Source organism: Nicotiana tomentosiformis, chromosome 10, assembly GCF_000390325.3.
Source record: "Nicotiana tomentosiformis chromosome 10, ASM39032v3, whole genome shotgun sequence".
NCBI lineage: Eukaryota > Viridiplantae > Streptophyta > Magnoliopsida > Solanales > Solanaceae > Nicotiana > Nicotiana tomentosiformis.
In genome coordinates, this window is record NC_090821.1 from 55,179,523 (window position 1) to 55,198,058 (window position 18,536).

Below are 18,536 nucleotides of genomic sequence, written 5' to 3' on the forward strand. Positions count from 1 at the left end.
GAAAGAAAGGGTTGTTGGTGCACATCTTTTAGAATTGAGCCAAGCAAATTCGGTGGCCCAGTTTCTCCACAAGCTTGCCCTAAATTCCCCCTTAATTACCCAATTCTTTTCTCATTTTTGGGAGAGGAGGACAGCAGAGAGAACGGACAGACCCTCCCCATTGGAAAAAAGAAAAAGAGTCTTTCTTCTTCACTGAGCCGCCGACTCCTTTAGCTCTATCTCCTTGAAGAAGGCGAATCTGATCCCTTCCCTTTTCTTCACAACAGAGACGAACCTCCTCCCATTTCGAAAACCTTAGCGAACGCTGTTGAGAACGATTCTCGATCACCTCCTCCTACACTATTCTCACTCACACGATTCTCTCATTTCCTCTTAGACTCGTGAATATACACTCATGGATTGAAGGAGATAGAGAAAATAGGCCTCCAAAAAATTCTGCGATATGGGAATTTCAAAAGCTTCAAAAAACAGAGAAAAAGTAAAAAAAAAAAAAAAAAAAAGAACCACGAAGGATTTTTAAATCCGGTCCGATTTCTGTTCTTCTGCTGCAATTTCTGAGAATTCGAGTGATCTTGGAGCTGTGATAAGTGCCGTTCACAGTGTTACTCTGCTGAATTCATAGCTGAGTTCAGGCTTTGGTGCTTGGTCTTTGCCTGACACTTTTTGTTCGCTTTCTTCTGGCAGAAAGGTAAACACATAAACTCTTGATGTACTTGAATGCTCTTCAATGAAAATGAGCTATTGAGTCACCCGAGATCCTGTATGATGTTTGTTTTGCTCAAAATTTGTGTTAAAGCTGTCTCATTAGTGCTGAATCTGATTTTTCTATGAAGTTATAAAGCACACATGTTAATTTGAGCTTTAAAATACACTATGTGTCGATTTGATCAACAGTCGAAGTGTTTACTTTAAGATTAAATCCGAAATGTTGACAACATACACTATGCTCTACGCTATTCTATTTATGTGATAATCTCCTGTTGGTTTGGTTTAATTCTGTACCTTATATAACCAGCACAACAGTTGTCTGCCTTTGTTAAGGTTGACAGCGAATTTTCGGTATTGAAGTGTAAATGAAAAATTAATTTGTTTGACACATAAGTGATAAGAACAAAATGATAGACATTGGGTTCTAGAAAAGTTCATTGCTTGTTTCATTAGTCAGGAATAAGCCACGAGTAGAGATGAGCCAAAGGTAGCCTTAAATGAAGGATTGTAACGTTGAATAACTGGTTGATCCAAATAATAGAAACGAACAGTCTTCTTCCCATATGAAGTTCCATAAATCTTGACCTTACAACAAATCTCAAAGTAGTTTATGAAAAATATTCTAAATATCGTAGTTTGCTTTAGGCGCGATTAATAATAAATCATCGTGACTATGGGTACGGTTCCCGTGGCATGGTCATGATACATAATTTTCAATTCGGGTGTGCATTTCATGCAACTCGACCTTACAAGTTAAAATCAATAATAATAAAAAATAAACATGTTATAGATCATGGGTACGGTTCACGTGATGCGATTCGCAATGTGTACAAAAATAAACAAGTGTGCGACATCGCGTCTTGTTCAAACAAATTCCATAAATACTAGAAGCGGTTTTAAAAGGTAAAAAAATGCACAATAGGTCTCAAATATGTATTAAATCAGATAATTAGGTCAATTATTAATAGTTGAGCGACCGTGCTAAAACCACAGAACTCGGGAGTGCCTCACACCTTCTCCCGGGTTAACAGAATTCCTTACCTGGTCTTCTGTGTTCGCGGACCATAAATAGAGTCAAATTTTCTCGATTTGGGATTTTAAAATAAACCGGTGACTTGGGACACCATAAATTATCCCAAGTGGCGACTCTGAAATAAATAAATTATCCCATTTCGATTAATGTCACTTTAATTGAAAAAACTCCCTTATCCCCCTTGAAAAAAAGGAGGTGTGACAGCTCTGGTGACTCTGCTGGGGATAGCAAGAACCCAGAACTTCTGGTTCAGGGTTCAGAATTCGAGCTTAGAATAATTGTTATACTTGGCTTTTGTTTATTCTTTTAATTTTTTATGTGTTTGATCCTAATGTATTAAATGCCATTTTTTTTAATTTCTTTGATATTGCTTGAATTGTATATGAACTGTTACGAAACCCTTCTTTCCTCTGAGTCTTCTAAATCTTTTGGGAAGTGCACACTGGCGTTACTTCTTTTCTGTTAGTGTCGTACCCTAATTTAGAATGAGGATCAGATCAGTTACAAAGCCGGATGCCCTTTTGGTTACCGGTACGTTGTCCCCCCCCCCCTCCCCCGAGTTGTCCGCTCGGGTAAGCCAGGTCTAGAACCATACAACCAGGATTTTAAGCCTAGAATAACATAGCCTCATGCCGGATCCCTAGTAGGTACGTTTGTTTGCATCACGTGCATTTGACTTTGGGGACTCAACACAGGGGTTGGGTCTGTCTAGGACAGGTGTACCCAATTTAAAAGACCATTCTAATGTATTTTTACGTGCTACTTGTGCATTTATCGGTTTCGGCTTGTATGTTGACCGGCTTTTAGAATAGGGAAAGAAAATCAAGCAAAATCAAGAAGTGAGGTAGGATACATTCGGTTCTAAGAATACCAGTGTTCAAAATATCTTGAAACTCTGCCAAAATTTTAAAAAAAGAGAGAAAAGAAAAAAGATATGTCTTTGAAAAATAAGTCCTATTTTTCCACGCGTCAAAACTCACCGAACTACGCGGGTTTGATTCCCACCAGGTGTGGGATACGTAGGCAACCCTCATCGGGTGCAGTCCTATTTTTGTAAAAATAATCAAAATAGGAAAATGTTGTTATAAATAAAGTTCGGCGATGCCGTTTTTGCCCAAATAGCCAGAAATATCCTGACGGGACGCCAGAAGGCTGTTTTGCAAGAATAGCCACTCATGTTTTTTTTTAAAAAAGACAAAAAAAAAAAATTGGCCACTTAGCAAACACAGCCCTAAAATCTTCTCCTCTGAAGTGTTGAAAGGTCGTATTTGCAAAAGTAGCCTTGATTTGTTTTCGGTTGAATTTTGCAAAAATAATCTTTTCATGGTCAGTTTTATACAAAATTTTAATCTGGTCACCCTAATTTAAAAATATGCAGAATGAGCACCGTTCAGAACTTACCTGTGAAGGTTATGGATCAGATTCCACTAGCACTCCACATGTGGTAGGAGGATTTGGGAAAACAAGGACGAGACATGGTCAACCAATACTTGGTGGCGCTCACTGGACTATTGAAAATTCAACCTAGAAGGGACCTGATAGAGGCATTAGTGGCATTCTGGGACCCCGCTCATAATGTTTTGCACTTCTCAGATTTTGAGCTTACGCCTACTTTGGAAGAAATGGCGGGTTATACTGGGAGCACGGAAGGATTGAGACACAAGTACCTGGTATCTCCAAGGAATGTTACTCCCCACAAGTTTCTGGACTTACTAAAAATAAGCAGACAAATCAATACTGGAAGTCTAGCAGGGGGAAGTTCTATTTTTCATTTTCTATATCAGCAATACGGGCATTTAAGGGGATTCGAAGACCCGAAAAATGGACTCTGCAGTAAAGGAAACCGATCAAAATGGGAGACCCATAGATGTTTTGCCTTCATGGTGGCGTTTTTAGGCCTTTTGGTGTTTCCAAGGGAAGATGGGCATATTGATTTACGGGTAGCCGGGATTGTCCACGTTCTGACTACTCAGGCCAAGAGTACCCTCGCACCCATGATCGTATCAGATATATTCCGAGCCCTCACATTCTGTAAGGCCGGGGTCAGGTTTTTCGAGGGATGCAACCTGCTATTACAAATGTGGATGACCGAGCACCTTTGTCATCGTCCTCGATACATGAACTATGGGTCTACGGGGAAAAACTGCATTGAAGAGTTTGGTACACGAGTAACAGGATTCGAAATGCCGAAAGGGGTCAAAGATTAGATTACCCACCTTCGATATACAACCGCAAATCAGATAGAGTGGTCATTGGGTTGGCTTCTCGTTGATGAGATTGTTTATATGCCCGCCACTGGTCCCTACTTCTTGCTAATGGGTCTCCGAAGCATCCAACCCTATGCTCCGTATCGGGTTTTGAGACAACTTGGAAGATGCCAGACAGTTCCTAGAGATGAAGATCTTAGCACTTATGTGGCCGAAATCTGCTCTGATGCCCAATTTCCCGAAGAAGCGGTTCGCCAAATTTGGAGCGAATGCCAGTATTTGGGGGCAAACACCCGAGTATGTGATTTGTCTAGGAGAGAGGTCTTACCTAGTTATGTTGCCTGGTATGGAAAGAGAGTCGCGACGAATGGTGAATCTGAATGGCCGACTAAAAGACCTCATATCCAAGAATTTATTGAAGCATCGCAGGAGCAGTGGACTTGGTTAGCCAAAGAAAAGGAATACCGGGCCACCATAAGCAAATTAGAACAACAAATTGGAAAAATCAAATTTGATAGTAGTTTGCAGGCTGCCGAGGATGAAGGAGAAAAGAAGAGATTGGTTCGGGAAAATGAGGCGCTCCGAGCCCAACTCTGGGACATGAGGATGGCCGCTGAAACTCCTGTGAGGAGCGAGAGAGATGAAAAACTCATCGGCAACCTAAGAATGAAGGTGCATGACTATGCGGCTGACTTGACAAAGGCCGAAAGGGACTTGTTAAATGCTCAAGCAAAGTTGGCCAAAAGTGCAGAAGAACATGCTAGATTAGCCCACCAGTTGAAGCAGAAATATGACAAAGAAGTAGCAATTTTACAGAAAAAGCTGGTTGCCCTGGAAAATGAAATGGTCAAGCAAATAAAGGATTTCAAGACAGAAAGAGAGCATTGCTATGCATTGATTTACCAGCTACAAGAAAGCCTGTAGCAGTTACAATACCAAAACAACACAGATACATAAGTGTTGGAGGCTCGGGCCCAGCAGATTGGACGTTTGCTTCCAGAAAATGGTGTCATCAGAATGAGGATTAAAGAGAGAGCTGATTATGTTGTAATGAAATGCCATGAATGTGAAGACATGACCAAGTCTATGTTTTTTGCTTCTGTGATGACATTCGTTCGACAGGTGATGGTTGACCTAGACCACCTTCAAGAAGATATTGCCCGTAGGCCCGTGCGGAGACCGGCTGATGTCCCGCAAGCCCCCGGAGTACCAGTGGACGCTCTTATGTATTTTTGACTTTTTTTTAAAAAAGTTTTTGAGTCTTTTTTTTTCTTCTTTTTCCTTTTTTTCTCGAGTTTTGTTCGTCTTTGTCAAGGCTGTTTATTGCTTTATTTCGAGTCTGTAGATTTTTCTTTTGTATTCATCACTACTTTTAAGTCATTGTAATAGAAAATCCAAAAAGATGTCTTTTATTAATGAAATATTGAAAAACCCAAAAAAAATAAAAATTCTTTTCTTTCCTTTCGCATTTATATACCTGAACTACGTAATGATCTGATTCATGCGGCGTCATGATACGTAGGCAATCCCAATAGGATTCGATCATAGAGAAAAGAAAACAAGAAAAAAAATAAAGAGAAAAAGAGAGAGGAAAAGAAAAAGGGAGGGAAGAAAGAAAAGAGGGGCCAAACAAAAGGAAGAAAAGAGAGTGAAAATTAAAAGAGCGAAACACAGCAAAAGGAGAGGAAAAAATTAGGATTTGAAATTTGGGAAAAGAGCCGGGATGAAACACATAAGCCGTCGCAAAGCATTTAGAAACGTTTAACTACTCAGGTGCATTGCATCCCCAATATGCGATTCCTTATCTATTAAATACTTCAAAACTGAGCAAGTTATTGTGTGTGAAAGAAAGACAGGTTCTGTTTAGGTGGTTAGTTTGTTGGCATCCTGGCAAGTCACCCCTATAATACCAGATCAATGCGCAAGGCAGTCATGACTAGCAAAGAGTCAGACACGGGTGTTGTTGACCCGCCGAGGGAGATTGTAGAATCGGAGTTTGAATTGAAAGAAGAGGTCCACAGGTTGAAGCATCAAATGGCAGAAATGTATCAAGCCTGGATTAGAGGGCATCCTCCACCTTCATTCCCCGCTAACTACACAGAAAATCCCGCTTTCATCCCACAGCCCAGAATCCCACTACCGTTGATATTTCCCCTCAGCATGCACCGAGTTTTACCCCTTTCCACCACTACCCCGGCACCTCGTCCCAAACTTTCCATGCTCTACCAGCCAAAACAGCCGCATACCCGGCTCCGACATCTGCTCCTGTTTTCGTAGCCCCTCCGCGAGCTACCCTCCATCGATCTTCTAGTGAACCCGCGTTACAAGCTCCAGATACCCAATATTATGCTCCGGAACCAACTTTCAAAGTCACGGATCCTTATTCCTACACCCCTCACTTTGAACCTCCTGTTGAAACTCAGAAACCATCCCGGAACGTGGAGCAGGATGAGATATTCAGGAAAGTGAAGAGTCTAGAACAATCTTTGAAGAACATGCAAGGGATAGGAAGCCAAGTAAGTGCGGCTTACAAGGATTTATACTTATTCCCTGATGTCCAACTGCCCGCTAGGTTCAAGATGCCGAAGTTTGACCTGTACGATGAACATGGAGATCCCGTGGCCCATTTGAGAGGCTTTTGCAGCAAGATGAGAGGCGCTGGTAGGAAAGACGAATTATTAATGGCGTATTTCAGTGAGAGTCTGAGTGGGGCGGCTTTGGAATGGTACACCCGCCAAGACGCTAGCAGGTGATACACATGGGATGACTTGGCTCAAGCCTTTGCTCGGCACTTTCAGTGCAATATAGAAATTATCTCGGATCGCCTATCTTTGACCAAGGTAGAGAAGAAGCCTAGTGAGAGCTTTAGGGAATATGGTTTCAGATGGAGAGAACAAGCTGCATGGGTCAATCTTCCAATGGAAGAAGATGAGATGGTCGAGTACTTTCTTCAAGCCTTAGAACCTACTTATTTTGGCCATTTGATCTCAACTATAGGTAAGTCCTTCAACGATGTGGTAAAGATGGGAGGAATGGTGGAAGAAGGACTCAAGTCAAGTAAGATCATGAGCTACTCCGCCATAAAAGCAACCACACAGGCAATTCAAAGTGGCACCGGAAGCCTGTTAGGCAAAAAGAAGAAAGATGATGCCGCTATGTTTGTTCGCCTTACCAGTACACCCAACCTCGACCCCAACCTCAAGCCTACACCCAAGCTCCATATAATCCATCCCAACATTATTTCCCACCACAAGACCCTCAATATTCAGTCAGACCACCCCAATACCATGTTCACCATGCACAGTCATATGCGCAACCCCCTCCTTACCCGCAATGGCGTGCTCTAACTCCACAAAATCCTTATCCACCCCAACAACCATACCGAAACCCTACTGGTCCAAGCTTTCGATCAAGGCCGAATTATAGAAAAGAGAGGCAGCAGCGAAAAGAAACCTTCACCCCTCTTGGAGAGTCGTATACCAGTTTGCTTCAAAGGTTGAGACAGTTGGACGTTTTGAGGCCGATTGAGCCAAAGACAACAAATCCACCTCCAAGGAACCTTGATTATTACCTCAGATGTGCATATTGTTCTGATGCCCCAGGGCACGACACAGAGAAGTGTTGGCATTTGAAGAGGGCGATCCAAGAGCTTATTGATACAAATCAAATTGTGGTCCAGAGCTTGATGGCGCCAAACATCAACCAAAATCCTTTGCCGGCCCATGAAGAGACACATATGATTGAGATAGTTCATAAGGATGGGGAGCCCAAGAATTCTTCCAAGTCTGTCATGATGATCCGGGCTAGCGAAAGTAATCTAGTTAAAGCTCCAGATTCTGCAAAAGCAATGCCCCTGACAGTTGAAGGGGTGTCGGAGAAGCTAAGCATGCTCAACGTGAAGCCATCTGTATTGGTTGTGAAAGGGCCTCCGATTGATGTTGAAGCGAACCGGGAAAAGCAAAAAGTGATCGTACCAGGGGTCCCGGGCAAGCCTGTCGTAATCGTGGAAGGGGCTCGTATTACCCCTGTTATTATTAAGCCAGTGACCCAGTTACCAATGGTTGACACAAAGGACGTCCCGTGGAATTACAAACATGTGATAGTAACATATAAAGGGAAAGAAGTAGAGGAAGAAGTCAATGAAAACGAAGGACTGACTCGTTCTGGGAGATGTTTTACCCCAGAAGAACTGAGGAAAGCCAAGCCATTCAAGGATGGCCACATCCCAGTACCAAAGAAGAGGCTGAAGAGTTCCTGAAAAATATGAAAATGCAAGACTATTCCATTGTAGAGCAGTTAAGGAAAACACCAGCTCAGATCTCTCTTTTGTCTTTGCTGATACATTCAGATGAACACCGCAAAGCCCTGATAAAGATTTTGAATGAGGCCCATGTTCCTGATAAGAACACGGTAAACCACTTGGAAAAGATTGCTAACAAGATTTTCGAAGCAAACATGGTCACTTTCTCAGATGATGAACTTCCTATAGAGGGTACAGAGCACAACCGAGCTCTTTATCTCACAGTGAAGTGCGAGGATTTTGTTGTCTCAAGGGTACTGGTTGATAACGATTCTAGTGCAAATATCTGCCCTATGTCCACTTTGCAAAAGTTGAAGATCGGCACTGAAAGGATCCACATGAACAATGTATGTGTTCGAGGCTTTGATGGAGGAGGGAAAGATTATGTCGGTGATATAATGCTCGAATTGTTAATAGGGCCAGTTGAGTTCACTATGGAGTTCCAAGTGCTAGATGTGGCTATCTCCTACAACTTGTTGTTGGGCAGGCCATGGATACATGCTGCCAAGGCAATCCCGTCTTCTCTGCATCAAATGGTAAAGTTCGAATGGGACAGGCAGGAAATAGTTGTGCACGGTGATGAGAACTTATCTGCTTACAATGAAACAATTATTCCATTTATTGAAGTTGAAGATGATAAAGGGCCTTGGGTGTACCAAACGTTTGAAACAGTGTCTATCGAGAAGATTCCTGAAGGAGAATGCATTCCAGGTCCAAAGATACCCTCCGCGTCCGTCATGGTAGCAAATGAAATATTGAAGAATGGTTTTGTGCCGGGCAAAGGCCTGGGTTCGTCTCTGCAAGGTATTGCACATCCGGTGTGTCCACGTGAAAGTTTTGGTACATTTGGTTTGGGATTCACACTCACAGGGAAGGACATGAAAAAGGCTAAAAATTTGAAAAGAAAGGCATGGTCACTTCCTATGACTGCTCCACATATCTCCAAGTCTTTTGTCAAGCCAGGGGTCGCAAAATGCCCAATATCAGCGGTCCCAAAACCTATGGTCGACTTTGATGAAGAGCTAATCAAGAGTTTCCAGAGTTTATTTGATGAGGTTAACATGGTGGAAATCGGGGAAGGTTCCAGTAATGCCGATGTGCAGCTCGTTGGGCCAAATGTGAAGCTTAGCAATTGGAAAGCTACTCCTCTCCCCACCCGGAAGAAGTTTTGATTGTTTGCTTTGTTTTCCTTTCTGGTATCTGGGTTATTCCAGGGTTGTAATCCAGATTTTTTATTTTTTGCTTGTTTTGATGTACAAACCCTTCTATCCTGTTATTTTCAATGAAATACAATTTCCCGTTTTCTATTATTCCTGATAGCGTTTCATTTTTGTTTTGTTTCTTTTTTCTGTACAGTTCTTTTTATACTGGTTTCAATGACATGACATGCATGAGGAATTTTCAGCCAAATCTTAAAATCCAATCTAATTTTAAAACAACAATCCAAGAAGTAGAGTGTGATGATGAAATAGAATATGATGAAGAAGCAGCATTTCAGGAAATCGGTAGAGAACTAAATCACTTTGAAGAAAAACCCAATACTAATTTGAATGAAACTGAAGCAATCAATTTAGGAGATCAAGATAATATCAGGGAAACCAAGATAAGTGTGCATCTGGAACCACAAATCAAGGAAGAAATAATCAAAGCACTGTTTGAATATAAAGATATTTTTGCATGGTCGTATGACGACATGCCGGGTTTGAGCACTGATTTGGTAGTTCATAAATTGCCAACTGGTCCGGCATTCCCTCCAGTCAAGCAAAAGTTAAGGAAGTTTAAGACTGACATGAGTGTGAAGATCAAAAGAAGAAATCACAAAGCAGCTTGACGTAAAGGTCATTCGGGTCACTCGATATCCCACTTGGTTAGCTAATGTCGTGCCAGTACCAAAGAAGGATGGTAAGACCAGGGTCTGTGTTGATTATTGTGATCTTAATAAGGCAAGTCCAAAAGATAACTTTCCATTGCCGAACATCCATATTCTGATCGACAATTGTGCCAAGCATGAGATTGGGTCTTTTGTGGATTGCTACGCAGGATATCACCAGATCCTGATGGATGAGGAAGATGCAGAAAAGACAGCATTCATCACACCATGGGGGACATATTGCTACCGGGTAATGCCTTTTGGTTTGAAGAATGCTGGGGCAACTTACATGAGGGCAATGACTACCATATTTCATGACATGATACACAAGGAAATTGAGGTTTATGTAGATGATGTGATCATAAAGTCAAAGAAGCAGTCCGCCCATGTTGGAGACTTGAGAAAGTTTTTCCAAAGGCTCCGCAGGTACAACCTTAAGCTCAATCCGGCAAAATGTGCATTTGGTGTCCCGTCCGGGAAACTGTTGGGATTCATAGTCAGTCGACGCGGTATTGAGTTGGACCCATTAAAGATCAAAGCCATCCAAGAATTACCACCGCCAAAGAACAAAACTGAGGTAATGAGCCTTCTCGGAAGGTTAAACTACATCAGCAGGTTTATTGCTCAACTCACGACAACTTGTGAGCCCATCTTTAAGTTGCTGAAGAAGAATGCTGCGGTTAAGTGGACTGATGAGTGTCATGAAGCATTTGATAAGATCAAGAGTTACCTGTCAAACCCACCTGTGCTGGTCTCGCCAGAACTTGGGAGACCTTTAATTCTCTATTTGATGGTATTGGATAATTATTTCGGTTGTGTGTTGGGTCAACACGACATCACGAGCAAGAAAGAGCAAGCCATTTATTATCTTAGTAAGAAGTTCACTCCTTATGAGGTTAAGTATACTCTTCTTGAAAGGACATGTTGCGCCCTGACTTGGGTGGCACAAAAGTTGAAGCATTATCTGTTATCCTACACTACTTACCTCATTTCTCGCATGGATCCTCTAAAGTATATCTTTCAGAAGCCTATGCCCACAGGAAGATTGGCAAAGTGGCAGATTTTACTCAAAGAATTTGACATCATCTTTGTGACTCAGACCGCGATGAAAGCCCAAGCCCTAGCCGATCACTTGGCCGAGAATCCGGTGGATGAAGAATATGATCCACTGAAGACTTATTTTCCTGATGAAGAAGTGATGTATGTTGATGAGGCTGATCATGATGAAAAGCCAGGTTGGAAACTCTTCTTTGATAGAGCTGCTAACATGAAAGGTGTCGGAATAGGGGCTATACTCATTTCTGAAACAAGGCATCACTACCCCGTAACAGCTCAACTTCGATTTTATTGCACTAACAACATGGCTGAATATGAGGCATGCATTCTGGGTTTGAGGCTAGCTATAGACATGGGAGTTCAAGAAATATTGGTTTTGGGAGATTCAGATTTGTTGGTTCACTAGATTCAGGGAGAATGGGAGACTCGAGATTTGAAGCTCATACCGTATCGACAATGTCTGCATGATCTTTGTCAATGATTCAGGTCGGTAGAATTCAAGCATATTCCCAGAATTCATAATGAGATTGCCAACGCCTTGGCTACTCTGGCATCAATGTTACACCATCCGGATAAGACTTATGTCGACCCTCTACATATCCAAATCCGTGATCAGCATGCCTATTGCAATATGGTTGAGGAGGAACCTGATGGTGAGCCTTGGTTCCATGATGTCAAGGAATACATCAAATCGGGGGTATATCTGGTACATGCCACATGAGATCAAAAGAGAACCATTCGACGTCTGGCTAGTGGATTTTTCTTAAGTGGGGGGAATATTGTACAAGAAAACTCCAGATCTAGGATTACTAAGGTGCATAGATGCTAAACAAGCTTTGAATGTCATGGCCGAAGTGCATTCCGGAGTTTGTGGGCCGCATATGAGTGGGTATGTCTTGGCAAAGAAGATTCTTCGAGCAGGTTATTATTGGCTCACCATGGAACGAGATTGCATCAGCTTCGCTCGCAAATGTCATGAATGCCAGGTGCACAGTGATTTGATTCATTCCCCGCCATCTGAGTTACACACAATGTCTGCACCTTGGCCCTTTGTTGTTTGGGGCATGGATGTCATTGGACCAATTGAGCCGGCAGTGTCAAACGGGTATAGGTTTATTCTGGTGGCCATTGATTACTTTACCAAATGGGTAAAAGCTGTAACTTTCAAGTCTGTGACCAAGAAGGCGATGGTAGATTTTGTTCATTCAAACATCATTTGCCGGTTCGGAATTCCCAAGGTAATCATCACAGATAATGCTGCTAACCTCAACGGTGCAACTGCCTATTTGCTGGTATATGGAACCGAGGCAGTTATACCTGTGGAAGTTGAGATTCCATCCCTGCGGATCGTTGCTGAAGCTGAAATTGATGATGATGAGTGGGTCAAGACCCGGCTAGAGCAATTGAGTTTGATTGATGAAAAAAGATTGGTAGTAGTATGTCACGGTCAATTGTATCAGAAAAGAATGGCAAGAGCATACAACAAGAAGGTGCGTCCCCAAAAATTTGAGGTGGGTCAGCTGGTGTTAAAATGCATCCTTCCACATCAGGCTGAAGCTAAAGGCAAGTTCGCCCCAAACTGGCAGGGGCCGTTCATTGTGACAAAGGTGTTGCCCAATGGTGCTTTGTATTTAAAAGACATAGAAGGTAAATGTGTGGATATGGCTATCAATTCTGATACAGTCAAGAGATATTATTTATGATTTATTTGCTTATCTTCAATCGCATTTTGTACTAGGCATGTTCAAAGTTGGAATGACGAAGGCATTTTATTCTGCTATCCCAAACACTTTTATCACTTGTTAAGTCTTTTTGAGCCTTATTTATTTTCTTTCATACCCCTCTTTTGGAATCAGAAGTAGAGTTAGAAATATAAAAGAAAAGAAAAGAAAAAAAAAGAAAAAAAAAGAAAAAAAAAGAGAAGGAAAAGAGAAAAGCAAAAGAAAGAAGAAGAAGAAAAAGAAAAGCAAAGTAACAAAAACAAAACTCTTATGTTTGAACTATGTTCGACCTGATTCCTTTTAAGGATACGTAGACAGCCTTACACGGTTCGGTCCCATCAAAATAAAAATTCAAAATTCCCCAGATTCGAAGAAACTGGGGTAGAATTTTAGTTTTGTAAAAAGATCTGATTCCAAAAGTTGTAATTTTGAACCCCTTCATCTTAAATTATTTTGAGCCTGCATGCCACCCTTTCTTTCTAACCCTGTCCAAAACCTACACTACAGTCCAAAGAAAGACCTTCAGATCAACTTTGAGGATGCCAAGTCAAGTGAGATGGAGGTATTATTTACATCATGGGTAACACCTTTGTTCATGGGCACAAGAAAAAGTGAATAAATGAGTGAGTCTTATTGGTGAAAACCCTCACGGACACCATAGGGCGATGGTGAGTCGAGAGAAAATTTAAATGAGAGAGTCTTATTGGTGAAAACCCTTACGGGCATTGTAAGGCGACAGTGAGTTGAGAGAGGAGCAAATGAGAGAGGCTTGCTGGTGAAAATCCCCCGGTGCATTACAAGCCGAATGGGGTTCATGACTTTACAGAGAAAATGAATTATGGAAATCCCGGTTTTGAAGTATGAAGACATGGCATGAACTGAAATGCGATTAGTTGGATGGATTAGGCTGGTCAATCCGAAATGCATGTCATGATCATTGGAGCCAGCTGTTTCATTCAGATAAGTCTCTTTTCCATTTTTCTTCAAATAGTCATATTTTTTTTTCCTAATTCTCGAAGTCACTTCGCTTTATTTCTTTTGGGTCTATTTTTCTAAGTCTCTGTCAAATTAGTCTTTGTTAAGCAAGCAAGAAAGGACTTCAAAGCTCATTACCAGCTTTTTATTTGCACCAAGCGAAATTCGGCCAGGCACATCACAAGTGACATGGTTTAGAATGAGCAATGCGGTGCTAACTGAAGTTTAGGTGATCATGTGATTCGTGAATTTGTAGGAAATGCAAAAGTTCAACAGTTGTCAGAATAAAAGTGCCATACGACGAGTTGAGCGTAATAGATTCAAGTCATTCAGAGGTTTTGTGGTCGAGGTCCGATCAAAAGGTCAAACTAATTCTTTGTTGCCCGAAGCAGCTAATCAGAATGAAGTGGGATAGTGGCAGAAGCAGACATCTTCAGCAAGGATGCCACAAACTAACCGCCACAGTTTCAAACTGACAAAATTTTCTTTGTTTCAAGCAGGGGCAAGACATTTTGTTTGCTTTCCCAGGAATCCTCCATGAGAAAGCATGTTCCAGATAAGTTCAGTTTTGAGTTTTCTGGACTCTCCTGGATAATGGGATGTAATTTCAAGTTTTCAGGACCCTCCTGGATAATGGGATGCAACTAACAATCAATGAATGTTCCTGGTACAAACTGGGGCAGAAAACTTTCTCTGTTTTGTCTGTGTTGTTGTGATAGTAGGCGCCCACCTGGAGAACGAGGAAATTCATTTCAGTTTTAAGTCATCAGGCGCCCACTTGGAGAACGAGGGAATTCATTTTAGCTTTAAGCCATCAGGCACCCACCTAGAGAACGAGGGAATTAATTTTAGCTTTAAGTCAAAATCAGGCGCCCACCTGGAGAATGAGGGAATTCATTTCAGTTTTAAGTCAAAATCAGGCGCCCACCTGGAGAACGAAGGAATTTATTTCAAGTTTTAAGTCATCAGGCGCCCACCTGGAGAACGAGGCAATTCATTTCAGTTTTAAGTCATCAGGTGCCCACCTGGAGAACGAGGGAATTCATTTTAGCTTTAAGCCATCAGGCGCCCACCTGTAGAACGAGGGAATTCATTTTATCTTTAAGTCAAAATCAAGCGCCCACTCGGAGAACGAGGGAATTCATTTCAGTTTTAAGTCATCAGGCGCCCACCTGGAAAACGAGGGAATTCATTTTAGCTTTAAGTTATCAGGCGCCCACCTGGAGAACGAGGGAATTCATTTTAGCTTTAAGTCAAAATCAGGCGTCCACCTGGAGAACGAGGGAATTTATTTCAAGTTTTAAGTCATCAGGCGCCCACCTGGAGAACGAGGGAATTCATTTCAGTTTTAAGTCAAAATCAGGCGCCCACCTAGAGAACGAGGGAATTTATTTCAAGTTTTAAGTCATCAGGCGCCCACTTGGAGAACGAGGGAATTTATTTCAGTTTTAAGTCATCAGGCGCCCACCTGGAGAACGAGGGAATTCGTTTCAAATTTTAAGTCAGTTGCAGGCGCCCACCTGAAGAACGAGGGAATTCATTTTAGAATTCAATTCAAGTTAGAAGTAGCAGAAGCTCGCCTCAAGAATGCGAGCTGACAGTCCGAGATGACCAAAGGAAGAAGTCTCAATCCAGAATAAAAGAAAAAAAGAGAGAAGTGAATCCAAAATGCAGAAGCCGATGAAAGATGTGAACTGCTCAAGACATGGCTGAAGTCACAAGTTTTGCATGTCCCGTCTTGATCTGAAAAGCTAAAGAAGAAAGAACTAGCACCTGCAACTTGCAAGCATCAAGGTTCAAATCAAAAGTCCACATGAAGAACCATTCAAGACTCAAGATCAAGCTTCAGAAGACTCATAGATAGGAATCTTGTAACTCGTAGCTGATAGGCTTAGTTAGTTTCTTTTTCATTTTGACTTTGGTGTAATAGGGAGCTCAGCAAGAAAGAGCAGCAGCAGCAACAGTGAAATCACAGTTTCTCGGTAGTCCCAGCTACCTAAACTTCCAGAACTACACTGACCTGATTCCTTTATAGCCAAGGATATGCAGGAAACCTCCGAAGCAAGGTTCGGTCAAACTTTTCAAAAACGCTTCCCATGGAGTATCCAAACAGGTAAAAATTGCTCGTAATTGCTCACTTTATCTTTGCCCGAAAACTCTTCATGTTTTCAAGCAAAGAGGGGCAGCTGTGAGCACCTAATTTTTGCCCTAATATAAAATTACTCATAAAAAATCCAAAAAATAGCTTTAAATTATTTTTTTATATTTTTACTTAGTTTGCTTTGTACATATTCATATTTGATGCATTTTAATTTGCATTTTAAATCCTAAAGAAAATGCAAAAATATTTTTATTTTTTTATTTTATATTTTTTAGATTTTAAATGCATAATCAATTGCATTTGTAAAGCACTAAAATACCAAAAAATACATTAGTAACTCTACATGCATTTTTAGGCTAGTTAATTAATTAGGTCATTAGTCAATTAATGAGTAAAATATATAAATAGTTTAGCTACACAAATTAGTTTTAATTAAAATTTGAGTCCATAGTGGCTAATTTTGCAAAACGTCTAATAAAGAAAGATGAGAAGGAAAGAAAGGGTTGTTGGTGCACATCTTTTAGAATTGGGCCAAGAAAATTCGGTGGCCCAGTTTCTCCACAAGCTTTCCCTAAATTCCCCCTTAATTACCCAATTCTTTTCTCATTTTTGGGAGAGGAGGACAACAGAGAGAACGGACAGACCCTCCCCATTGGAAAAAAGAAAAAGAGTCTTTCTTCTTTACTGAGCCGCCGATTCCTTTAGCTCTATCTCCTTGAAGAAGGCGAATCCGATCCCTCCCCTTTTCTTCACAATAGAGACGAACCTCCTCCCATTTCGAAAACCTTAGCGAACGCTGTTGAGAACCATTCTCGCTCACCTACTCCTACACTATTCTCACTCACATGATTCTCTCATTTCCTCTTAGACTCATGAATATACACTCATGGATACATATTGATGAAGATAGAGAAAATAGGCCTCCCAAAAATTCTGCGATCTGGGAATTTCAAAAGCTTCAAAAAATAGAGAAAAAGTTAAAAAAAAAAAAAAGAACCACGAAGGATTTTTAAATCCGGTCCGATTTCTGTTCTTCTGCTGCAATTTCTGAGAATTCAAGTGATCTTGGAGCTGTGATAAGTGCCTTTCACAGTGTTACTCTACTGAATTCATAGCTGAATTCAGGCTTTGGTGCTTGGTCTTTGCCTGACACTTTTTGTTCGCTTTCTTCTGGCAGAAAGGTAAACACATAAACTCTTGATGTACTTGAATGCTCTTTAATGAAAATGAGCTATTGAGTCACCCGAGATCCTGTATGATGTTTGTTTTGCTCAAATTTTGTGTTAAAGTTGTCTCATTCGTGCTGAATCTGAGTTTGCTATGAAGTTATAAAGCACACATGTTAATTTGAGCTTTAAAATACACTATGTGTCGATTTGATTAACAGTCGAAGTGTTTACTTTAAGATTAAATCTGAAATGTTGACAACATACACTATGCTCTACCTATTCTGTTTATGTCATAATCTCCTATTGGTTTGGTTTAATTCTGTACCTTATATAACCAGCACAACAGTTGTCTGCCTTTGTTAAGGTTGACAGCGAATTTTCGGTATTGAAGTGTAAATAAAAAATTAATTTGTTTGACACATAAGTGATAAGAACAAAATGATAGGCATTGGGTTCTGGAAAAGTTCATCGCTTGTTTCATTAGTCAGGAATAAGCCACGAGTAGAGATGGGCCAAAGGTAACATTAAATGAAGGATTGTAACTTTGTACTCGTTAATGTCGTCTGTATGCTTTACTAAATGCGCTTTCCCTTGCTCTGAATCCTCGATCCCTTTGCAATGTTGGTATGAATCAGAATGATCTCAAGAGTGGAACATTAGTAGTTAATTGAGTTGTTACCGGTTTTATTGTTGAATAACTGGTTGATCCAAATAATTGAAATGAACAGTCTTGTTCCCATATGAAGTTCCATAAATCTTGACCTTACAACAAATCTCAAAGTAGTTTATGAAAAATATTCTAAATATCGTAGTTTGCTTTAGGCGCGATTAATAATAAATCATCGTGACTATGGATACGGTTCCCGTGGCATGGTCCTGATACATAATTTCCAATTCGGGTGTGCATTTCATGCAACTCGACCTTACAACTTGAAATCAATAATAATAAAAATAAACATGTTATAGATCATGGGTACGGTTCACGTGACGCGATTCGCAATGTGTACAAAAACAAACAAGTGTGCGACATCGTGACTTGTTCAAACAAATTCCATAAATACTAGAAGCGGTTTTAAAAGGTAAAACAATTCACAATAGGTCTCAAATATGTATTAAATCAGATAATTAGGCCAATTATTAATAGTTGAGCGACCGTGCTAAAACCACGGAACTCGAGAGTGCCTCACACCTTCTCCCGGGTTAACAGAATTCCTTACCCGGTCTTCTATATTCGCGGACCATAAATAGAGTCAAATTTTCTCAATTTAGAATTTTAAAATAAACCGGTGACTTGGGACACCATAAATTATCCCAAGTGGTGACTCTGAAATAAATAAATAATTCTATTTCGATTAATGTCACTTTAATTGGAAAAACTCCCTTATCCCCCTCGGGA

General features: G+C 40.9%; 2 protein-coding genes across 2 annotated transcripts; both read left to right on the top strand.

The window, feature by feature from the left end:
* The first annotated feature begins 4,965 nt into the window (after nucleotides 1-4,965).
* On the top strand, nucleotides 4,966-8,206 carry LOC138900191 (uncharacterized). The gene is made up of 4 exons (XM_070186906.1): nucleotides 4,966-5,070; nucleotides 6,372-6,697; nucleotides 6,833-7,122; nucleotides 7,218-8,206. Exons 1-4 carry the CDS (start codon nucleotides 4,966-4,968, stop codon nucleotides 8,204-8,206), a joined length of 1,710 nt encoding a protein of 569 aa, XP_070043007.1.
* Nucleotides 8,207-12,205: 3,999 nt separating this feature from the next.
* Nucleotides 12,206-17,303, top strand: LOC138900193 (uncharacterized). Its single transcript, XM_070186907.1, has 3 exons — nucleotides 12,206-12,664; nucleotides 17,097-17,152; nucleotides 17,261-17,303. The coding sequence occupies exons 1-3, from the start codon at nucleotides 12,206-12,208 to the stop codon at nucleotides 17,301-17,303; spliced, it is 558 nt and encodes a 185-aa protein (XP_070043008.1).
* The last annotated feature ends 1,233 nt before the right edge of the window (nucleotides 17,304-18,536 follow it).